Source organism: Montipora capricornis, chromosome 5, assembly GCF_036669925.1.
Source record: "Montipora capricornis isolate CH-2021 chromosome 5, ASM3666992v2, whole genome shotgun sequence".
Classification (NCBI taxonomy): Eukaryota; Metazoa; Cnidaria; class Anthozoa; order Scleractinia; family Acroporidae; genus Montipora; species Montipora capricornis.
The window spans coordinates 2,197,394-2,214,893 of NC_090887.1; the positions used below are offsets into that span (position 1 = coordinate 2,197,394).

The window sequence follows — 17,500 nt, forward strand, 5'->3', positions numbered from 1 at the left end:
GTTTCGTTGATTGTATTTTGTTTGTCCTGAAAAGTCCTCTTTGGGGAGATTAAGATGGCTTAAACCAGTTTCAACATTTGAAAAGAAAAATTCTTATTAGAAGGATTGCTGAAAAAGATTCGGTCATTTTTGTGACGTAACAAGTTACCGTGGCAACAGGAAAGCCCTGCAAAAACATCCCATATTTTGGCTTTAGCTGTTCATATCTCAAAAAACAAACTCGGTAACCCCCATTTTTTATTTCTAAAATGTAATCAGCATGCTCGAATGAAACTTTCTGCGAAGTTTTAACAAATTCTGTGGAGCGGATTAGAGCCTCCTTAACTTATTGAAAATTTAAGCTCTGAATCCGCCCCACATACTTTTTTTAACTTTGCAGAGAGTTTCATCTTGGCTTGCTAATCACTTTTGTACAGTAAAAAGTTGGGGTCACCGAGTTCGTTTTTCAGATATGAGCAACTAAAGCCAAAATATAGGCTGTTTTTGCAAGGCTTTCCTGTTTGCCATGGTAACTTGTTATGTCACAAAAATGACTGCAACTTGTTCAGCAATAATTGATGTTGCACACGGTACCACAACATTGCTGTAACGTGATAAAGTGTTGTAGTGTCAATCCTTCTAAGGACAAGGTCTCTTGAAAGTGTTGAAACTGGTTTAAGCCACCTTAAGCAAGGATCTTTTGTATGAATGGTGACACTTCTCCAAATTAACCAGTTAGAACATACGAAAAGCGCGACTCGCTTGTGTGATACACGCTAATTAAAGATTTCATCCACAGACTACAAAGTTTGTAGTCTGTAGCGCACAGTACTTTTGTATGCAGTTCTTAAGTTGTTTTCTTTCCTTTGGCAGTTGCTTGAAGATAGATGAAAGGAACCGAATGTCCGCCTCTCAGTTGCTGAGCCACTCCTTCATAACCTCTGTTATTACAGCCGGGTTATCAAACTGTGAGGAAGCAATTCATAATAACGGCATCGCTGCAACTGACCGGGCTTTGTCCCCGATCGATCAACCGGAACACGAGGAGCCGGTCCCAGACTTCTCCTTTTTCTCCGGTGTCCCGGGGAAGTCACGCGTAAAGTGTGAGTTCGAGCAGCTCCAGTTTCTTGGAAAAGGAGGGTTTGGCAATGTGATAAAGGTGTGTAAATCTTCGTGTAAGTCTGTGAGTCTCATGGCTGGGTCAAACGATAATTCACGCCTTGTTGGTTAAATCAGGCACAGGTGCGTTGGCCTCCGGTGGTTGAGCACCGGGCTGCCACGCGGGAGATCGTGAGTTCGACTCCGGCCGGACCAACACTCAGGGTCTTAAAATAACTGATGAGAAAAGTGCTACCTTTATAATTACATCAGCAAATGGTTAGACTTTCAAGTCTCCTCGGACAAGGAATATGAACCGTAGGCCCCGCCCCACACCTCTTGTTCATAAACTCTGTGAAACGTTAAAGATCCCACACATTCTTTGAAAAGATCATGGCACAGAGTTCCCAGTGTTGAGGTCTGGTCTGAATGTGTCCCTTATTAGCGTCATAAAGCAGTAGAACGCCTAGATACGTAAATAGAGATTGTGACTGACTGACTGACCGAAGGGGGTAGTTTCTAAAGAAACTGTGGTGCTGCGTCGGTGGGAAAGTAGTATACAAAAATTTGGTTTATCAACGGAGTTGATAATGTAAATTGGCCACCGTACAGAGATTCTAAAAGCTGACGTTTCGAGCGTTAGCCCTTTGTCAGAGCGAATCGAGGAATTGTGACTGACTGACGGATGGACAGACATACATACGGACTAAGGGATGTGTGTACGAATAGGCAGATGGACAGACACACGTATGGTGGGCGGACATTCACACTGACAAACCGACAGGCGAAAAGACAGGTGGACACACAGAAAGACAGTGACAGACGGAGCGAACAAGCAAGCCTCTTGGCCAACGAGGTCAACCTAAAACAATCAGAAGCCAGTTGTGGCATTTTTCTTTAGTGGTAACGAGTTTTATTTACCTTCAGGTGCGAAACAAACTCGATAACTGTTTGTATGCGGTCAAGCGCATTCCTCTAAACCCCAAAAGCACTCAGTTTAACAAGAGAATCACACGTGAAGTGCAGTTAATTTCCCGTCTAAATCACGAAAATGTTGTCAGGTAAGAGGTGCCACGAGTGACTGATATAAATGTTCTCCTTACAAACTCAATACATTGTTAAGCAGAATGGTGACGAGAATAAAGAAATTTATCACAACGGTTCTTTTTGTCTAGGTATATCATCAAATTTCCATAACTTACACAAACAGTCATGTGTGGGAGTCAGTAAGAAGAATTAACGTACAGATCCTGGGGGTGAAAGGGTTGAGTCATTTTCAGTAATAAATTTGACTTGATCAGAATGGGAACCGCTGAGTCACAAACCTGTTATTGCTTTGTTTGGGCCGGCAAACTCAGATAAACTAAGTCATTTATTAATAACACACGTTGAGGTTTGAAGCATGCCGGAAGTTGAGAAAGCACAAGGGGGAGCTTGCTTTAAAAGCGCATGATTTATTGCAGAATTCTCTACCAGTGCAGCAACTAGTCCATGCAAGTAGTCCATGACAAGTAGTCTAGATTCCTCTCATTGGCCTTGGCGCATCAGGTTACCTTATTGTCTAAATCTAGATACAGATTCCTCCAAAAGAGTGGCCAATCAGACTAGGCCACATTTCCTCTCATTGATCCGCAACCAAGTAAAATATAGCAGTGGCCGTTCAAAGTAGTGTTGTATTGCGTATCGAGACTTCGGTTTGTGGACTCCAAATAAAGTAGATCTATCTTGAACACGGAATATTCTCGTCCCCAGAGCCCTCTGTTCTCGGAAACAAAGGAACCGGCGGGCTCTGGGGGCGAGAATGGGTAAGAGGCAAAGGCTCCAGCAATGTACGCATGCTCGACATTTCTAAGATAATACTCATCGATCTTAGCTTATCATAATTCTTGTCGAAGGTTTCAATTTATTGGTGGTTCTCGGGTTTTCTGAATTTAGTATTGAGTAGCTCTTGGCCTCTTTGATAGATATTACAACTCCTGGATCGAGAGCGCTGAAGAACAAGATGGCAGTAAGACTTCGACGGACGACAGCGAATCCAAGAATCAGCCGTCGACTGCATCAAAGGAGGAAAGTCTCTTAAAGCTCAATAAAATAGAGGCACCAAGTATAAGAGAAGACAGGGAAAGTTGTGAAGATTCCTGGTGGCAGGACGAAAAGGAACCAAGTAAAAATGGATCGGACTCATCGTCCAGCGGATCACGGGTGTCTGTTCGCAGCCCACGGAAAGGCCACAGTATGGCGTTCTTCAGCAGTAAATCGGAGTCTTCTGAAGGAATCGTGTTCAACGCCGCGAACGTTGACGAGTCGGTTCTCCAGTTTGGCGATCTCATGGACACAGAGGTTGGATAATTTAAGCGGTTCATTAAGGGCGCTATGTCACCCAATATGATGTAATAACACCCAAAATGCCAAAAAAGTAGAATGAAACATTGCAGTGACCACTTGAAACTTTTGAACAACCTAAATGAAATAAAATGACATGAAAGAGAAGCATGAATGGACATTTCAAAGATTGAAACGGATTGTACTTGGATAATCTTGAAAAAATTGGGCCCGACGTTTTTCATGTTTATAGCAAATCGCCTGGATAAAGGCCGTTTTTGCCTCAGAATCATCTTGTTTGTGATATAACAATAATTTTATCAGTAAAGGAAATCCACATTACCATTTTAGAGTTTTGAACTTGTGAGTATATAACGGACGATTTCCCGTAAACACCCTAAAGTAACGTGACATAGCCCCTTTAAGTAAAGCTGTGTCTGAGTTTGAACGATTTTAAGCGTAAAATCTGGCTTGTGAAAGTCGCTTTGTCATGCGCAATCCGATTTACCCACAAAAACGTTTTGCTTCCGGACTTTTAAAAAGAAGATGGAAAATTATTTGTGCTACTATGATAAAAACTCACTTCCTTGTTTTCTTCAGATTTGGAAAGCGTGTTTCTTAACACCTGCATGACTGGCAAAATTTTGAGCTTGGATTTTGATCCAAAGGCTGTTTACTTTGAGTGTAAGTTTAGGATTTCACGGTCTGCCATAACACGCGTCAAGAACTGACCGATTTGGACCTCAGAGAGTTGGATCTAGGGAAACGTGATAGTCTCTGTTCAAAAGCAACATGTATTTGAATGTACAAGGTTGGTTCTCTTCAGAAAATCATTGGTGGCAATCTTCCGATGGAGGAACTTAAAATGAAAGGTTCTTAATTTGGTAGAAGACGTTCATTTAAAAGCAACTGTGTATGCTTCCGTCCAGTCTACATCGCAGTCATTCTGAACACGAAGGTCCCTAAGACACTTTCCTTGGCTCCCGATGGGTGAGGGAGTTCTTTTCTTGAGAAGAGAAGTATTGAAAATTATTGACCTTGCGTTTGGGAGAGAAGTTCAGTTAAAGTTAATCCTTTCACAATATCCTTGTCCCGCATCGGAGTACTATGCCGCTTCCTCATAAACGATTTTACAGCTGAAAGAACTCCATAAAACTCTAACCATTTTAGTTCTTGAAAATTGGTCCTCAAATCGTCATACCAAACCTTAACCATGTTTTGAAGATGTTTAGTTAACGACATTTTCAAAGTGTTCTCTTTTAAATAATGTATACTAATTTTTGTCGACTGCAAATTTAGCACAGATCAAAGCTTGTATTTATAAAAAGCCACAACAAGTTGCAAAATTGTTGAGACCGTTTCATTAAAAAACACCTTTTCTAGCTTCCAATGCCCGCCGTATCTAGAATTTAAACCTTTCCAACTTCCTCTCCCCTCTCCCCCTTTCAATATTGACTGCTTAAGTTCCCAACATTTTTTTGTCTTGCTAGCAACACTGATAAGGGGGGGGGGGGGGGGGGGGGGGGGGGGGGCGGTGCAGTGTGAGAGATAATAGGGAAATTAATAACGCCCCAAGAAGGTGAAGTGTCTCCACTATTTTTGCAACTTGTTGTCTGATTGGTTGCAATAATTTTGCCAGTCCGGATTTGAATCTTATAGGGAAACGTTTCAACGTAGAAAAGCAGGAACTAAGGAAACAATCATTAAATATCGTATAAGCTCTGAAACATTTCAGAAGTTTGCAAGCGAAGTGCAAAGCACATTGTACCAAACACGAAAGGATATTAATTATTGACATACGGTAGCATCGATTTGCGAGTGTTTGGACTTATCATCGCTAACAGAAGACTCCGTGCCAAATACTAAAGCGAGCAAAGTATTTTGAACTGCAGATCTGATGCTCCGACAGTTACACATGGCTCGTATTATGTAACACAATACCATTTATTGTGTTTCTTGGTGACGTCAAGCGGGATGGTGGCGTTACAGTTGAAAATCGTATCTTCGAGGAAACAGCACAATTCAACTAATACTTTCTTTTCTAATCAATCCAATACATTACCAGGCAATTCGTAATAAAGCTCACACAGTTAGAAATCCTGTACATGTCGTCTATTCCATTTACCAACGGTCTACCATCCAAGCACGGTCTACCATAGCAACAGCAAGAAATATGATATCATATTATTTTCTCAGTGAAAAGTTGTGGTAGACCGTGTAGACCGTTTCATATAAATGTCATAATGTGTAGCCGGTACAAATTTGTTCACTTTTGTATCTCATTGTAAAACAAATCTCGCAAAGGATTTAGCACAATCGGGTGCTTTCCTTAGATCATTGTGCTCAGTCAGTCATTCCAAAGAACATGGAATTAGCCTGTACCCGACACGTCACTTAGAAGACTTGCTAGTAAGCGTTACCAATCCTTTCCCTGGAAGCAGACTAGCCCGAAAGCAATAAGTAATGTTACAAATGAACCTCTATGAAAATGTATCTTTGTATAACAATGTTTGCTAAGAATTGATTTTTCGGAAAGTGGATGTTCCCTTTAAATGGCACGCGATCGCAGTTAAAGGAGAGGTTATGTCTGTTTCTCATTCGTAAACAACAGCTAATTTCGTACATGTTGCGCGTGCTTTAGATGTCATGTGTCCACCGAAATATAGGTGTTTCAGGCAAATTATTTCGAAATCAGTTCCAGGATATTTCTAGCGTACTTTAAAAAGCGAAAGGATGGAAATCACACCTTTTCGTGTACCAAATTATGTGTATTTTCGACTTGACTCACAGAAAGCACTGAAATGCCTTCAAATTACGTCATACCGAAACCCCGCCAAAATCCAGTTTATCGCTGGCCAATTTCCATTCACAGCAGATCAGAGAATTAAACCCCTTTTTTTGGAAACACCATATTAAACGCAAACGATAGACGCCTTCCCGTTCCAATAAACAAAGTGACCGTACGCCAATACAGTGACAACCAACTCAGACAACAAGTTGCAAAATTGTTGAGACACTTTCATTAAAAAACACCTTTTCTAGCTTCCAATAGACCAATTCGGCTAACTCAATGTTGTACCCAATTCAAATCTCTCGGGGTTAAGATTCTTTGTGTGGTGAATTTGCATGACAATGAAGCATTCACATTTAAATGATATGGAAATTCTTGGAACAAAACGTTTTATTCCCAGAGGATTTGAATTGGGTACAACATTGAGTTAGCCGAATTGGTCTATGCCCGCCGTATCTAGAATTTAAACCTTTCCAACTTCCTCTCCCCTCTCCCCCTTTCAATGTTGACTGCTTAAGTTCCCAACATTTTTTTGTCTTGCTAGCAACACTGATAAGGTAGGGGGGGGGAGGGGGGCTGCAGTGTGAGAGATAATAGGGAAATTAATAACGCCCCAAGAAGGTGAAGTGTCTCCACTATTTTTGCAACTTGTTGCAGTCGTACATTTTTTCTTTGACTGATTTTCATTTTGTTAAACCCAAGTTAATTAAGCATGTCTTGTTGGTCTGAATGGGGTAATAGTTATTAGCACTTTAAATTGTTGGCTCTTACATTCAAGATCAACAACCATGTTTTCAACTGAATCAGAATAAGATTTTTGCATAGCAATGGAGCCAAATCTCCGCAGAATTAGTTTGCGACATATTCTATCGTATTCACATTGGTACAGTATGAGCGAAACTATCATAAAACCGCAAAATCTGTCTATTAATCCTAAGTAAATCTCTCCTCTTAAAGGGAACGTCCACTGAAACAAGAATATAACTTAAAAATACTGAACATAATGCTTACTATCAAAATTGCTCCACTTTTCCCTAGATCCAACCCTCTGAGGTTCAACCGGTCAGCTTTGAACGTGAGTAATGGCGGACCGTGTAATCCAAAACTTATGCTCAAAGTCAACACCCTTTGGATAAAAATCAAAGCTCAAACTTGTGCCAATCAGGTGTTAACCAATCACACTTTCAAAATCTGAAGAAAAAAGGAAGTGATTTTTGATCATAGTAGCACTTTAAGGGACTCTTTGCCGACGTCATTGTTCACATTTTGTTTGATTAACATACGAGTTTGCTCACAGAAATGGGAAGGCATCATGTTATTGACTTCAAAAGGCGAACGAACGAACTTGTTGAACTTATCTAAATCTCTAGCTTTGATAATGAGCCAGTTATTAGGAAAGGAAAGGAACCAGGAGCCCATTACTAGGAGTCTCCATATGCAGTAGATCTTTGAGTCAACCTTTGCTTGTATCTTTCTATTTTTAGAACGAACCCTTGAGCAGGAGACATTTACATCAATTTGCACGATTTAAGTATTCAGTTTTACTGCTTTATTTGTCTTCGTTAGACAATGACTTTACTCTGATTGGCCTTTTAAAACAGTGCGTGCAGAGCCGAGGAACTCAAAGATCTACTGCATATGGAGGCTCCTAGTAATGGGCTCTTGATCTGGTATATCGGATGTAACGTGGTACTATGGTCAAAAAATCACTTCCCTTTTTTTCTTCAGATTCTGAAAGTGGGTTTGCTTAGCACCTGGCTGGAAAGATTTTGAGCTTTAATTTTTATTCAAAAGCTGTTAGTTTGAGTGTAAGTTTTGGATTTCGCGGTCCGACATTACTCACGCTCAAAACTGACCGACTGGACCTCAGAGGGTTGGATATAAGGAAAAGTAACGTCGTTCACTCAATAGCTTAAATTTTCAGCGTGTAAACGCAGATTATTATGTAAATAATGGTGAGTGCTTGACGTCATTTTCTCCTCGGTCCAGCTCTCTCAAGATTTTAAAGTTAGCGATGGCGGACCATCAAATAGAAAAAATCCAGTTAAAATAAACAGTTGTCTTAAGGCTAGCAAACTTGGGTCACTTAGTGTTTAGTTAACATAGTTAGAAAAAGATTTGATTTTTTGATAGATAGCTTATTAGGCAATTCACTTCCAATATTCAGTACTTTAGAGCGGTTTTCAATTAAGTGTCGAAAGTAATAAGCAAATTGCTTTCGTTAATCATTACTTCACTCTGTGATTGGTTCAAAGTTCTCGCGCCATGTTTTCAACCAATCAGAAGTGAAACCAAAAACAATTGTGGCTCGCGCGTGCACATTTTCCCGCGCTTTGTGTCGGCTTCGTGTAATTACTTCGAGTTTTGATTGGTTTACTGAATTATCTCCGTCCCTTTTGATTGGCCAAAGTGATAACTTTGCTTTTAGTTTTACCACAATCAATTGAAACTCGCTCTTTTCTTGCCTTAGTGATGAGAAAACGATAGAAGCCGTAAACGAAGATTCCCGTGTATCATTTTGACTTCAAACCTTGTTGTCTCCTTAGTCCGATGATTCAGACGAAGGAGAAGAGTGGCAGGAGACTGGAAGCGAGTCTAACTCTGAACACAAAGGACTGCAGTATCTCTACATTCAGATGGAGTACTGCGAAAAAAGCACCTTAAGGAACCTTATCGACGAGGGCTTATACAAGGAGGAGGAGCGCGTCTGGAGGCTCATTAGAGAGATCGTCGAAGGATTGGCCCACATTCATACACAGGTGAGAGTTTTTTTCGTCAAACTCTCAAGATATGTCTATAGTCCTCTGACTTCTGTGTATTGTAAAGTGCTGTACAGTAACAAGGAGTATTTTTGTCTCCCAAGTTTCTGACACTGAAAAAACCTCATCCGTCAAGGCACCCGTCTCAATTCATTTTACGTTTTATTTGATTGTTTATGCAGGGGATCATTCATCGAGATCTTAAGCCCGTCAACTTATTCCTAGACTCCCAGGGTCGTATCAAAATCGGCGACTTTGGCCTCGCTACCACAAACAGTATTACGCGCGGTGGCATGGGCCCTGATGTGCAAGATCACCACGACAATTCCCAGTCTCCCAAAAGCAGCTCGTCCGCCAAAGAAAGCGTGACAGGTAAAGTTGGTACTACTTTGTATGTGGCTCCTGAGGTGGGCAAACGAGGCGGCATAAAGGTGAAGTACAGTCCCAAGGTGGATCTTTACAGCTTGGGAATTATCTTCTTTGAGATGTGTTTTCGGCCCCTCACAACCTCCATGGAAAGGGTTCAAGTTCTAGGAAACATAAGAACGGCAAGTAAATGTTTTGTTACGATAGGTTAGTTCATTTGTCAACTCTGACCTCATTCGCTCGTTATTTCATTCTTTTAGCAAGGGAAACGGATGAATGAAGATGAGCAGGGTTGGCGCCTCCCGCCAATGTGGCCTGGGTTCGATTCCCAGTTTTGGCGTTATATGTGAGAGACACTGTAGCTTTCCAGACGTGATCTGTGGTTGGAGAAGGAAACAATAGAAGATGCAACGGAAACAATGAACCTACAGTAGTCCTGATAAACAAAAGAAGCTACAGGTCATTTAGATCAACAAAAACAGGAGTCTCGAATAGCCACAGAGTTACTCTCATATCTGGGTTGAATTGGCTGGTTCTCTACTCTGCTCCGAGAGGCTTTTCTGCGGGTACTCCAGGTTTCCCGTTTCCTTGCGAAAAAAACAACCTACGATTTGATAAGAGTTGATTCGATTCGATTTCTGTACAGCGGTATCCCCAGTTAGTGCTCCAGCAGTAGATACGCTTGACACTTAAAATAAAGTTTAGGTAAAGGTAAAGGTACACCTTATTTAATGTCGGAAGTTCCTTTACTCTCTAGAGAGTAAAGAGTCTCTCTCTCTCTTTATATATTTATGTACTCTTGAAAGATATCTCTTGAAGAGAATTGTTGACCCATCTGTCTCATCAATTTGTTCTACCTGTTAGTCTTATCTATTTATCTAAAGCTGTCCATTGAAAATAGTATTTTACTAATGATTAGTCGGGTATAATTGTTAAACTGTAGATCTTCCTTCACATTTCTTGCTTTCGTCACATCACGTGGTTTTCACTTGAGTGCTGCAGAACAAAGACCAAATAAATTACTCCCCCTCACTGCTTTTATCATGTAAATTATGCTGTTGTAATTCTAATTAGTCTACATTACCATTAGAAAAGCACAAAGGATCTATCCAAGCAGGGTCACCGGCAGCCTCTCTTCCTTTCTTTAGGCCAAGTAACTTAGCCACAACTGTAAAAGGGTCTGTTGAAAACGGCTCTTCACGGACCAGGACTAAGTTATTCAAAGAGGGATCAGTCTAAATCGTGTACAAACCAGAGAAATGTTCTGCTTTTGATCAATTCGGTCTAGCTTATGAGATCATCTGGTCAAATGAACTCAAGTCATTTTTTTTTTGTTTCATTTTAGGAGCGTATGATCTTTCCCACCGAATTCGACCAGAGGCATCTCTCCAAACAAACTACAGTCCTAAAATGGTTATTAAAGCACAACCCAGAGGAACGCCCAACCTCGCAGGAACTGCTGCAAAGTCAATACATCCCACCCAAGATTGAAGACGGCCAGCTGGATGAAGTTCTGAAACACACGCTCGCGTCCACAAACTCTACGCGCTACCAGCGCCTCATAAAACATGTATTCTCGCAACACGTTTCCTCCGTTCGTGACGTAACTTACGATTTTGATGTTTTCACGGGACAGGTGTTTCCAAAGATAATTCTCGCCCGACAGATGGTTCATGAAAGCGTGAAGTCTGTGTTCTTGCGGCATGGCGCGTTGCGTGTCAGGACATCGCACCTCGCTCCGCGCACGAAGCTTTTTGAACAATTAGAATATGCGGTGAGTCTCATGGACCATAGTGGAGCGCTTGTCACGCTGCCGTACGATTTGAGAATTCCCTTTGCGCGCTATGTCGGAAGGACGGGAGTCGTCCAGATGAAGAGGTTTGACATTGGCTGCGTTTATCGTGCTAACCGCATTCTGGGCGCCCATCCGAAGGAACTTTACGAGTGTGTGTTCGACATCGTCACGAGCACGCCCGAAGACCTTGTTCCCGATGCCGAAGTCCTTCTCGTCGTGGCAGAGATCATTAAGGAGTTTCCGTCTCTCGACAATCGGAGTTACTACATCAGGATAAACCACACTGGGATCATGAGATCATTTTTGACCTCTATTGGCATCTCTGATGAAAGACAATCGGAGTTGATCTCGATTCTTGAAGAAACTCGCGGTGAAAAAGAAAGAAACGATCAGATCGGTTCGTTTGTGGAGAATTTACAAACCTTTGAGCACACTGGTGTGGCTCTGTGCGAGTTTCTAAAGTTTGAGGGATCCGTGAATGACCTGCGCCAGCATTTGAAAAGTACCATGAAGCGAAAATCATGGATCGGGCAAACCGCCCGGCAAGCTTACGGAGATCTTCAGAAAATTATCTCGCACGCCGAAACATTTGGCATAAGTTTACCACTTGTTGTCAACACCTCCATGGTTTACAACTTTCAACATTTCTCGGGGCTGATTTTCCAGTTTGTAGCCACGAACAACCGGAAGCGGAAACGAGGAGGGGTCGATATTTTCGCTGCAGGTGGAAGGTATGATAAGCTGATAAGTCAGTTTCGGCGCGGAGCGGATGCTTCGTTTGCTTCCCCCGGCGGAGTTGGTGTCAGTATCGCCATTGAGAAAATAGTGTCTGCAGTTGTGGAAGATGAATATGCCTTTGTACCCTGCGCTTACGATGTTTTCGTCTGTTCAGCGGGTCACAATCCCATGCAACAAGAGCGCATGCGCATTGCGCGTGATTTGTGGAATGTAGGCATCAAGGCTACAATTTCTTATGGCGCAATGCCACTGGAAGAGCTGCAGGAGATTTGTAAAAAAGAAGCAATTCAACACATGGTGGTTTTGAAAGAGCAAGAGCCTGATTATGCTAGGGTGAGGTTCTGTTTTTGTTAACTAGTGCGTCACATCACACAGTAAAGAAAATCCATTTTCTGTTTTCTATGGATTTCGAAACTGTGTTCTCCAATCTCCCGATGGTTAACAGATAGAGTGTCGGTTTTATGAAGAAGACGATTGGTTATGTTAAGTGCTTTCTGTAAGTTATGGGCTCATGCGATTGGCTCCAGATATTGAGCAAGTTCGCAAAGGAGCAAGACAGGTCAGAATAAGAGAATAGACCTTTTTACCGATACGGCAGCCATTTTGAATCCATTGTTTCCAATAGCTATTATGGGATTCTCAGTGGGCACTTGCTCTCTTAAAATCCCACAATAGCTATTCGACACAGTAGCATCCAAAATGGCCGCCGTATCGGTAACAAGGTCTATTTTTGCGGTTAAGGTGGCTCAAACCAGTTTCAACACTTTCAAAGACACCTTGTTATTAGAAGGATTGACACTACAGCACTTTATCACGTAACACCCATGTTATGGTACCATGTGAAACATCAATTATTGCTGAACAAGATGCAGTCATTTTTCTGATGTATCAAGTTACCATGGTAACAGGAAAGCCTTGCAAAAACACCCTATATTTTCGGTTTAGTTACTTATATCTGAAAAACTAACTCGGTGACCCCAATTTTTCATTGCAGAAAAGTGATCAGCAGGCCAAGATGAAACTCTCTGCAAAGTTTAAAAAAAATCCGTGGAGCGGATTTAGAGCTACCTTAAATTATTTAAGGTGGCTCTGAATCCGCTCCACAGAATGTTTTTAGAACTTTGCAGGAAGTTTTATTCTGGCACACTGATTACATTTCAGAAATAAAAAATGCGGTCACCGCGTTCGTTTTTGAGATATGAGCAGCTAAAGCCAAAATTTGGGGTGTTTTTGCAGGGCTTTCTTGTTGCCATGGTAAATGTTTTGCGTGACAAAAATGACCGAATCTTTTTCAGCATTTATTGGTATTTGATATGGTACCATAACATTGCTGTTAAGTTATAAAGTGTTGTAGTGTCAATCCTTCTAATAAGAATGTTTCTTTCAAGTGTTGAACTGGTTTGAGCCACCTTAAATGACAAGTAGCATCCTGTCATTTCTCGTTTGCCGTTCCACGTTTGCTGTTTCACGTAAACCCGATGCTAAATCACTCCACTCACTATACAATTTGCCTTTCACAGGTTCGTTCTTTAGATAAAGAGAAGATCTCCGAGTCCCGTGTTCAGATAAAGGACCTTGTGGACCATCTTCAAGGTAAACTCTCGAGCAAGCCTGAAACCACCGAGTCCTCCGCGCCCCTTAGCAACAAGGGCCAAGGAACACAGAGCGGTAATGAACTAAATTCGTCTATTGTGCCCGAGATGAAGGTTTCGTTCAACACGCAGGAAAGGATGGCATGGAATATAAAGAAACGATACGAGAGCTTGATGATGTCGAAGATAAAGCCTCTCTTAGCTCACATTGGTACTAAAAATGCAGTTGAAGTAATAGGGGTAAGATGACAATGGTTTTTTTTATGTGCGCAATTGGGAAAATACTGGTTTTTAAGTTTAAAGTTGCCGACGTATGGCGCGCTTTTAGTGTCAAAATTTAAACGTGCATTCGACAATTTAAACATTAAATTCGGTAATATTCGGCAATTCAATCCAGACTTAAGGTTAGCTTTAATGAATGTGTAGGATTCATTTTGTATTTTTAAAACAATGACTTGTGACATGTGACCTGCGTTTTGTACCTGCTGCGAATGAAATATTTAAATTGCCGAATTGAATATTTGAATTGCCAAAAAGAATATTTGAATTGCCGAATTGAATGTTTGAATTGCCGAAATGAATATTTGAATTGTCTAAATGAAAGTTTGAATGGCATGTTTGAATTTTGACACTAAAAACGCGCCATAACCACAGACTACCAGTCCCGGCCTTTGATCAAGCTTTGAAAATTTGGTTTTATCAAAGGTCGAATTGCAAGCTCTTCGTCAGAGGGAATTGAAGGATTGTGCGTTGCTTGAGGTTTATATTGTAACCGAATCTACAGTCAGGGTCTTAAAATAATTAAGGCGGAGAAAATACTGCCTAAGGAATTGTATCTGCAAATGGTAAGACTTTCAAGTCGGATAAAGACTTTAAACCGTAGGCCCCATGTCACAACACTTGTTCGTGATAAATACCGTGAGGCTTCAAAGAACCCACACACTGTTTGAGAAAAGTAGGGGACGTATCCATCTCTGGTTTTGTGGTCTGCCCTTTGAGAGTAAATTTCCAGCTGGGCCACATCCTTCTTCAACGAATAAACAAAACAAAACATACAAATGGCGGAGCTAGCCATTGGTGGAGACACAGTTAAGAAAAGTGAAATTTGAATAAATTAGGAGAATGAAAAGCGCTTATTGATTCCGAAGGCCAAGTTGAAAAAGGAACTTTTGTCCCAAGAATTTGCTGCTTTTCGCATTCACTTGGTGTTGGGAAAGACCACAAACTGTTATGTTAACGGTGGAGTGGTATGGGACGTTGAAATGGTGCGCAATTGGCCAGTTTCGTATTCTAACGGTTGGACTGGATCTAGAATGAAATAGAGGCTAATGCGGGCATCACGAAGATATTCTTGGAAGATATTCTTGGAAGCGGTCGGCCAGTTTCTTCGTTGTCCACTTTGTCGAGACTGGCTTTTTTTCGGAGGTCTGGATGCCTAAAACTGGTTTGTTCCTAGCCAGCCCATTCTCTACATTAAATTGCTTGGAAATGAATGCCACAAGTTTAGAAAAAGTCTAACCAATTTGTTAAATTTGTGACCTTGATTTTGTCGCCATGTTGACTGCCAGGCGAAGCTAAAGAATGCGATTTTCGTAAAACATTCCGGAAAAAATCATGCCGTGTCAATTTAATGTACAGAACAGAAGACTACCCAATGCAATCTGAACTATTACGGACCGTAGTAAACTTTGCTGGAAGTCGCCAAGTGGCGTTTTAAATTATTTTTCCTTTTGTTGTGTGTGTTTTTACTGGGAGTCACAGACAAATCTTTAGAATGTTAACAACCCTATCAGGCGACATTTCCAACGAAATGAAGCCTCCAGAAAGTTGCTATTGTGTTCCTTTTTTTATGTACCAGGTGCATTCAGTCCACATTTTTTTCTGGCCAGTGTTAACCTTTTTCGAAACTTGTTCGACAGCAGTGTCTCAAATCGCGGGAAGACCTACTTAAACTTGTTTCTTTTTTCGTTATCTAGGTTGACTTGCCTGGCTCCGTGTTGCGAAGTATATCAGCCATTCTTGATCTCGACGCCAACAAAGATGCTTTCGACTCCAGTGTTGCGACAATTTCAGATAAGAATCCTCGCTACAAGAAATACATCGGCCGTTTATGCGACGAGATCAGAGACCTTAAAGTTTACAAGAAAGTCCCCATGATATTTGTGTACAGCGTGAAGGACGAAATTTTCAAAATGTTTTTCTAGATGTGAGAAAACTTCTAAATTGCTTGTTAACATAGTTATTAAATACGAAAGAGGATACTGGAAATTACTCTCGTTTGTAAGAGCTTCTGCTCCCCAAATCTACCAAGCGCTTAATTTCCCCCCTTTGATTACTGTAGCCCTGTTTGAGATGAACTCGACGTAACCTTGAACGATACACTTCAAAACGCTGCCAGGGTTATCACTAGGTCCAGTCACGACATCAGTACCCATGAATTTTTTTAATCTGCTCCACTCCAGTCTGTCACGCAGTCATTCTTTGTTTTATCACGCAACGCTTCTCCGCGACGGCACAAAAAACGGCTGCGGTCTCCTTCGCAGCCGTTTTTTTGCGGTGTCACGCAACGAACCCAACGTGACACCGCAAAAAACGGTTGCGAAGGAGACCAGAGACTGGCTCAATTGGGACAAATTCACCATACGCCGGAAAAAGTTCAAGACGATACTAATGTTCAAGTAATAAAGGGTTATCCCCAACGTACCTTTTGGAACTTATTCAGTATCCGCATTTGAGGTTAACAGCTTCTGATACTAAACTAACCTTGCCCAAGCCACACATGATGCAGATTACCCAGTACTACTAACGATATACCAGAAGCACGTGACCTCGAAGCGTGTTTACTTGGAACAAAGCTGAGGATTTTAGGACACCAATTGTATGCCCAAATATGGACAAAAATAAGATCGAAGCTACACGCGCAGGAAAATGCACGAACTACGTTACATGCAAAGAAGGAAATTCTTAAACTCAAAAAAACCTCATTTCTGAACCAGACCTAAACGCTTCAAGGTCATGAGCTTCTGATATACTTAATGGCTTTACCTTCATCTTCTTGGTTGGCCCTAAACGTTGTTTGTGATGTACTTGTAATAAAGTGTCACCACTGACAATGGTGGAGTCATTTTAATAACGACCATTGGATTTAAATGTTGCTCTTATCACAGACTCGACTTGTCTAAAGAGGTCCTAAGTGGGAATCGAAATCACTAAGCTTTGTGAAGAATCAATTGGTAGCCCCCTCTCGTGCCATGCATTTGGGGTGTATTACATATCTCTTACTAACCCAAGTTCGGGGTCCGCACTGTAAGATTTTGTACGCGAAATGGAATGAAAATATTTACGAAATTTCGCAGATGTGTGTTGCGTGGTACTTTCGACCTCCACCGTCCAGAAAAAATGGTTTTACAGTAGAAAGGTTTTTCTCTGAATTCTCTTCGTTCTTAGAGGAGTTAACTGTTACATCCTATCAATTCCTTCTTTGTGGTGATTTTAACTTCCACGTTGACGATAATGGAAACGCGTACGCCAAACAATTCCACGATCTTCTTTTTTCTGCTGATCTGAAACAGCATGTTAATGGCCCTACCCATCGTCTGGGTCATACTCTGGATCTTCTGATCACTCGCGAGATGGATACTTTAATTTTTCATATAGGAATTCTACCAGATCCTCTCTCTGACCATCAAGTGGTCGTGTGCTCCATACATTTACCGCGGCCTCCTGCCACTCGTATAACTGTTACGCGTCGCAAGACTCGTGACATTGATCTTGATGCTTTTCAGAAGGACATTTGCTCTGTCTTCTCTAAAGTTTCAGTTGATGACTTGGACGGCGTGCTAACTGTGTTTGATGACACACTGCGCCTTCTACTTAACAAGTATGCCCCAGAACAAACAAGGAATATAACCCTAAGGCCACACGCGCCCTGGTTCTCAGATGAGATTCGAGAATTAAAACGTGTCAAAAGGCGCTGTGAAAGAAAATTTCAATCCACCAAGTTAACAATTGACAAGCAAATTTATTATCAAGCCTGCCGCAATTATAATCGCCTGCTAGA

General features: G+C 41.4%; 1 protein-coding gene across 2 annotated transcripts in view; it reads left to right on the plus strand.

The window, feature by feature from the left end:
• Positions 1 to 15,706, plus strand: part of LOC138049086 (eIF-2-alpha kinase GCN2-like) — a 40,926-nt gene extending 25,220 nt beyond the window's left edge. For both annotated transcript variants that reach the window (XM_068895207.1, XM_068895208.1), the window contains 8 exons: positions 853 to 1,138; positions 2,005 to 2,138; positions 3,042 to 3,417; positions 8,737 to 8,949; positions 9,132 to 9,497; positions 10,661 to 12,181; positions 13,369 to 13,680; positions 15,417 to 15,706. In XM_068895207.1, coding sequence (XP_068751308.1) covers positions 853 to 1,138; positions 2,005 to 2,138; positions 3,042 to 3,417; positions 8,737 to 8,949; positions 9,132 to 9,497; positions 10,661 to 12,181; positions 13,369 to 13,680; positions 15,417 to 15,644 — 3,436 coding nt within the window. In that variant the 3' untranslated portion in view covers positions 15,645 to 15,706. The remainder of the gene's footprint in view (positions 1 to 852; positions 1,139 to 2,004; positions 2,139 to 3,041; positions 3,418 to 8,736; positions 8,950 to 9,131; positions 9,498 to 10,660; positions 12,182 to 13,368; positions 13,681 to 15,416) is intronic.
• The last annotated feature ends 1,794 nt before the right edge of the window (positions 15,707 to 17,500 follow it).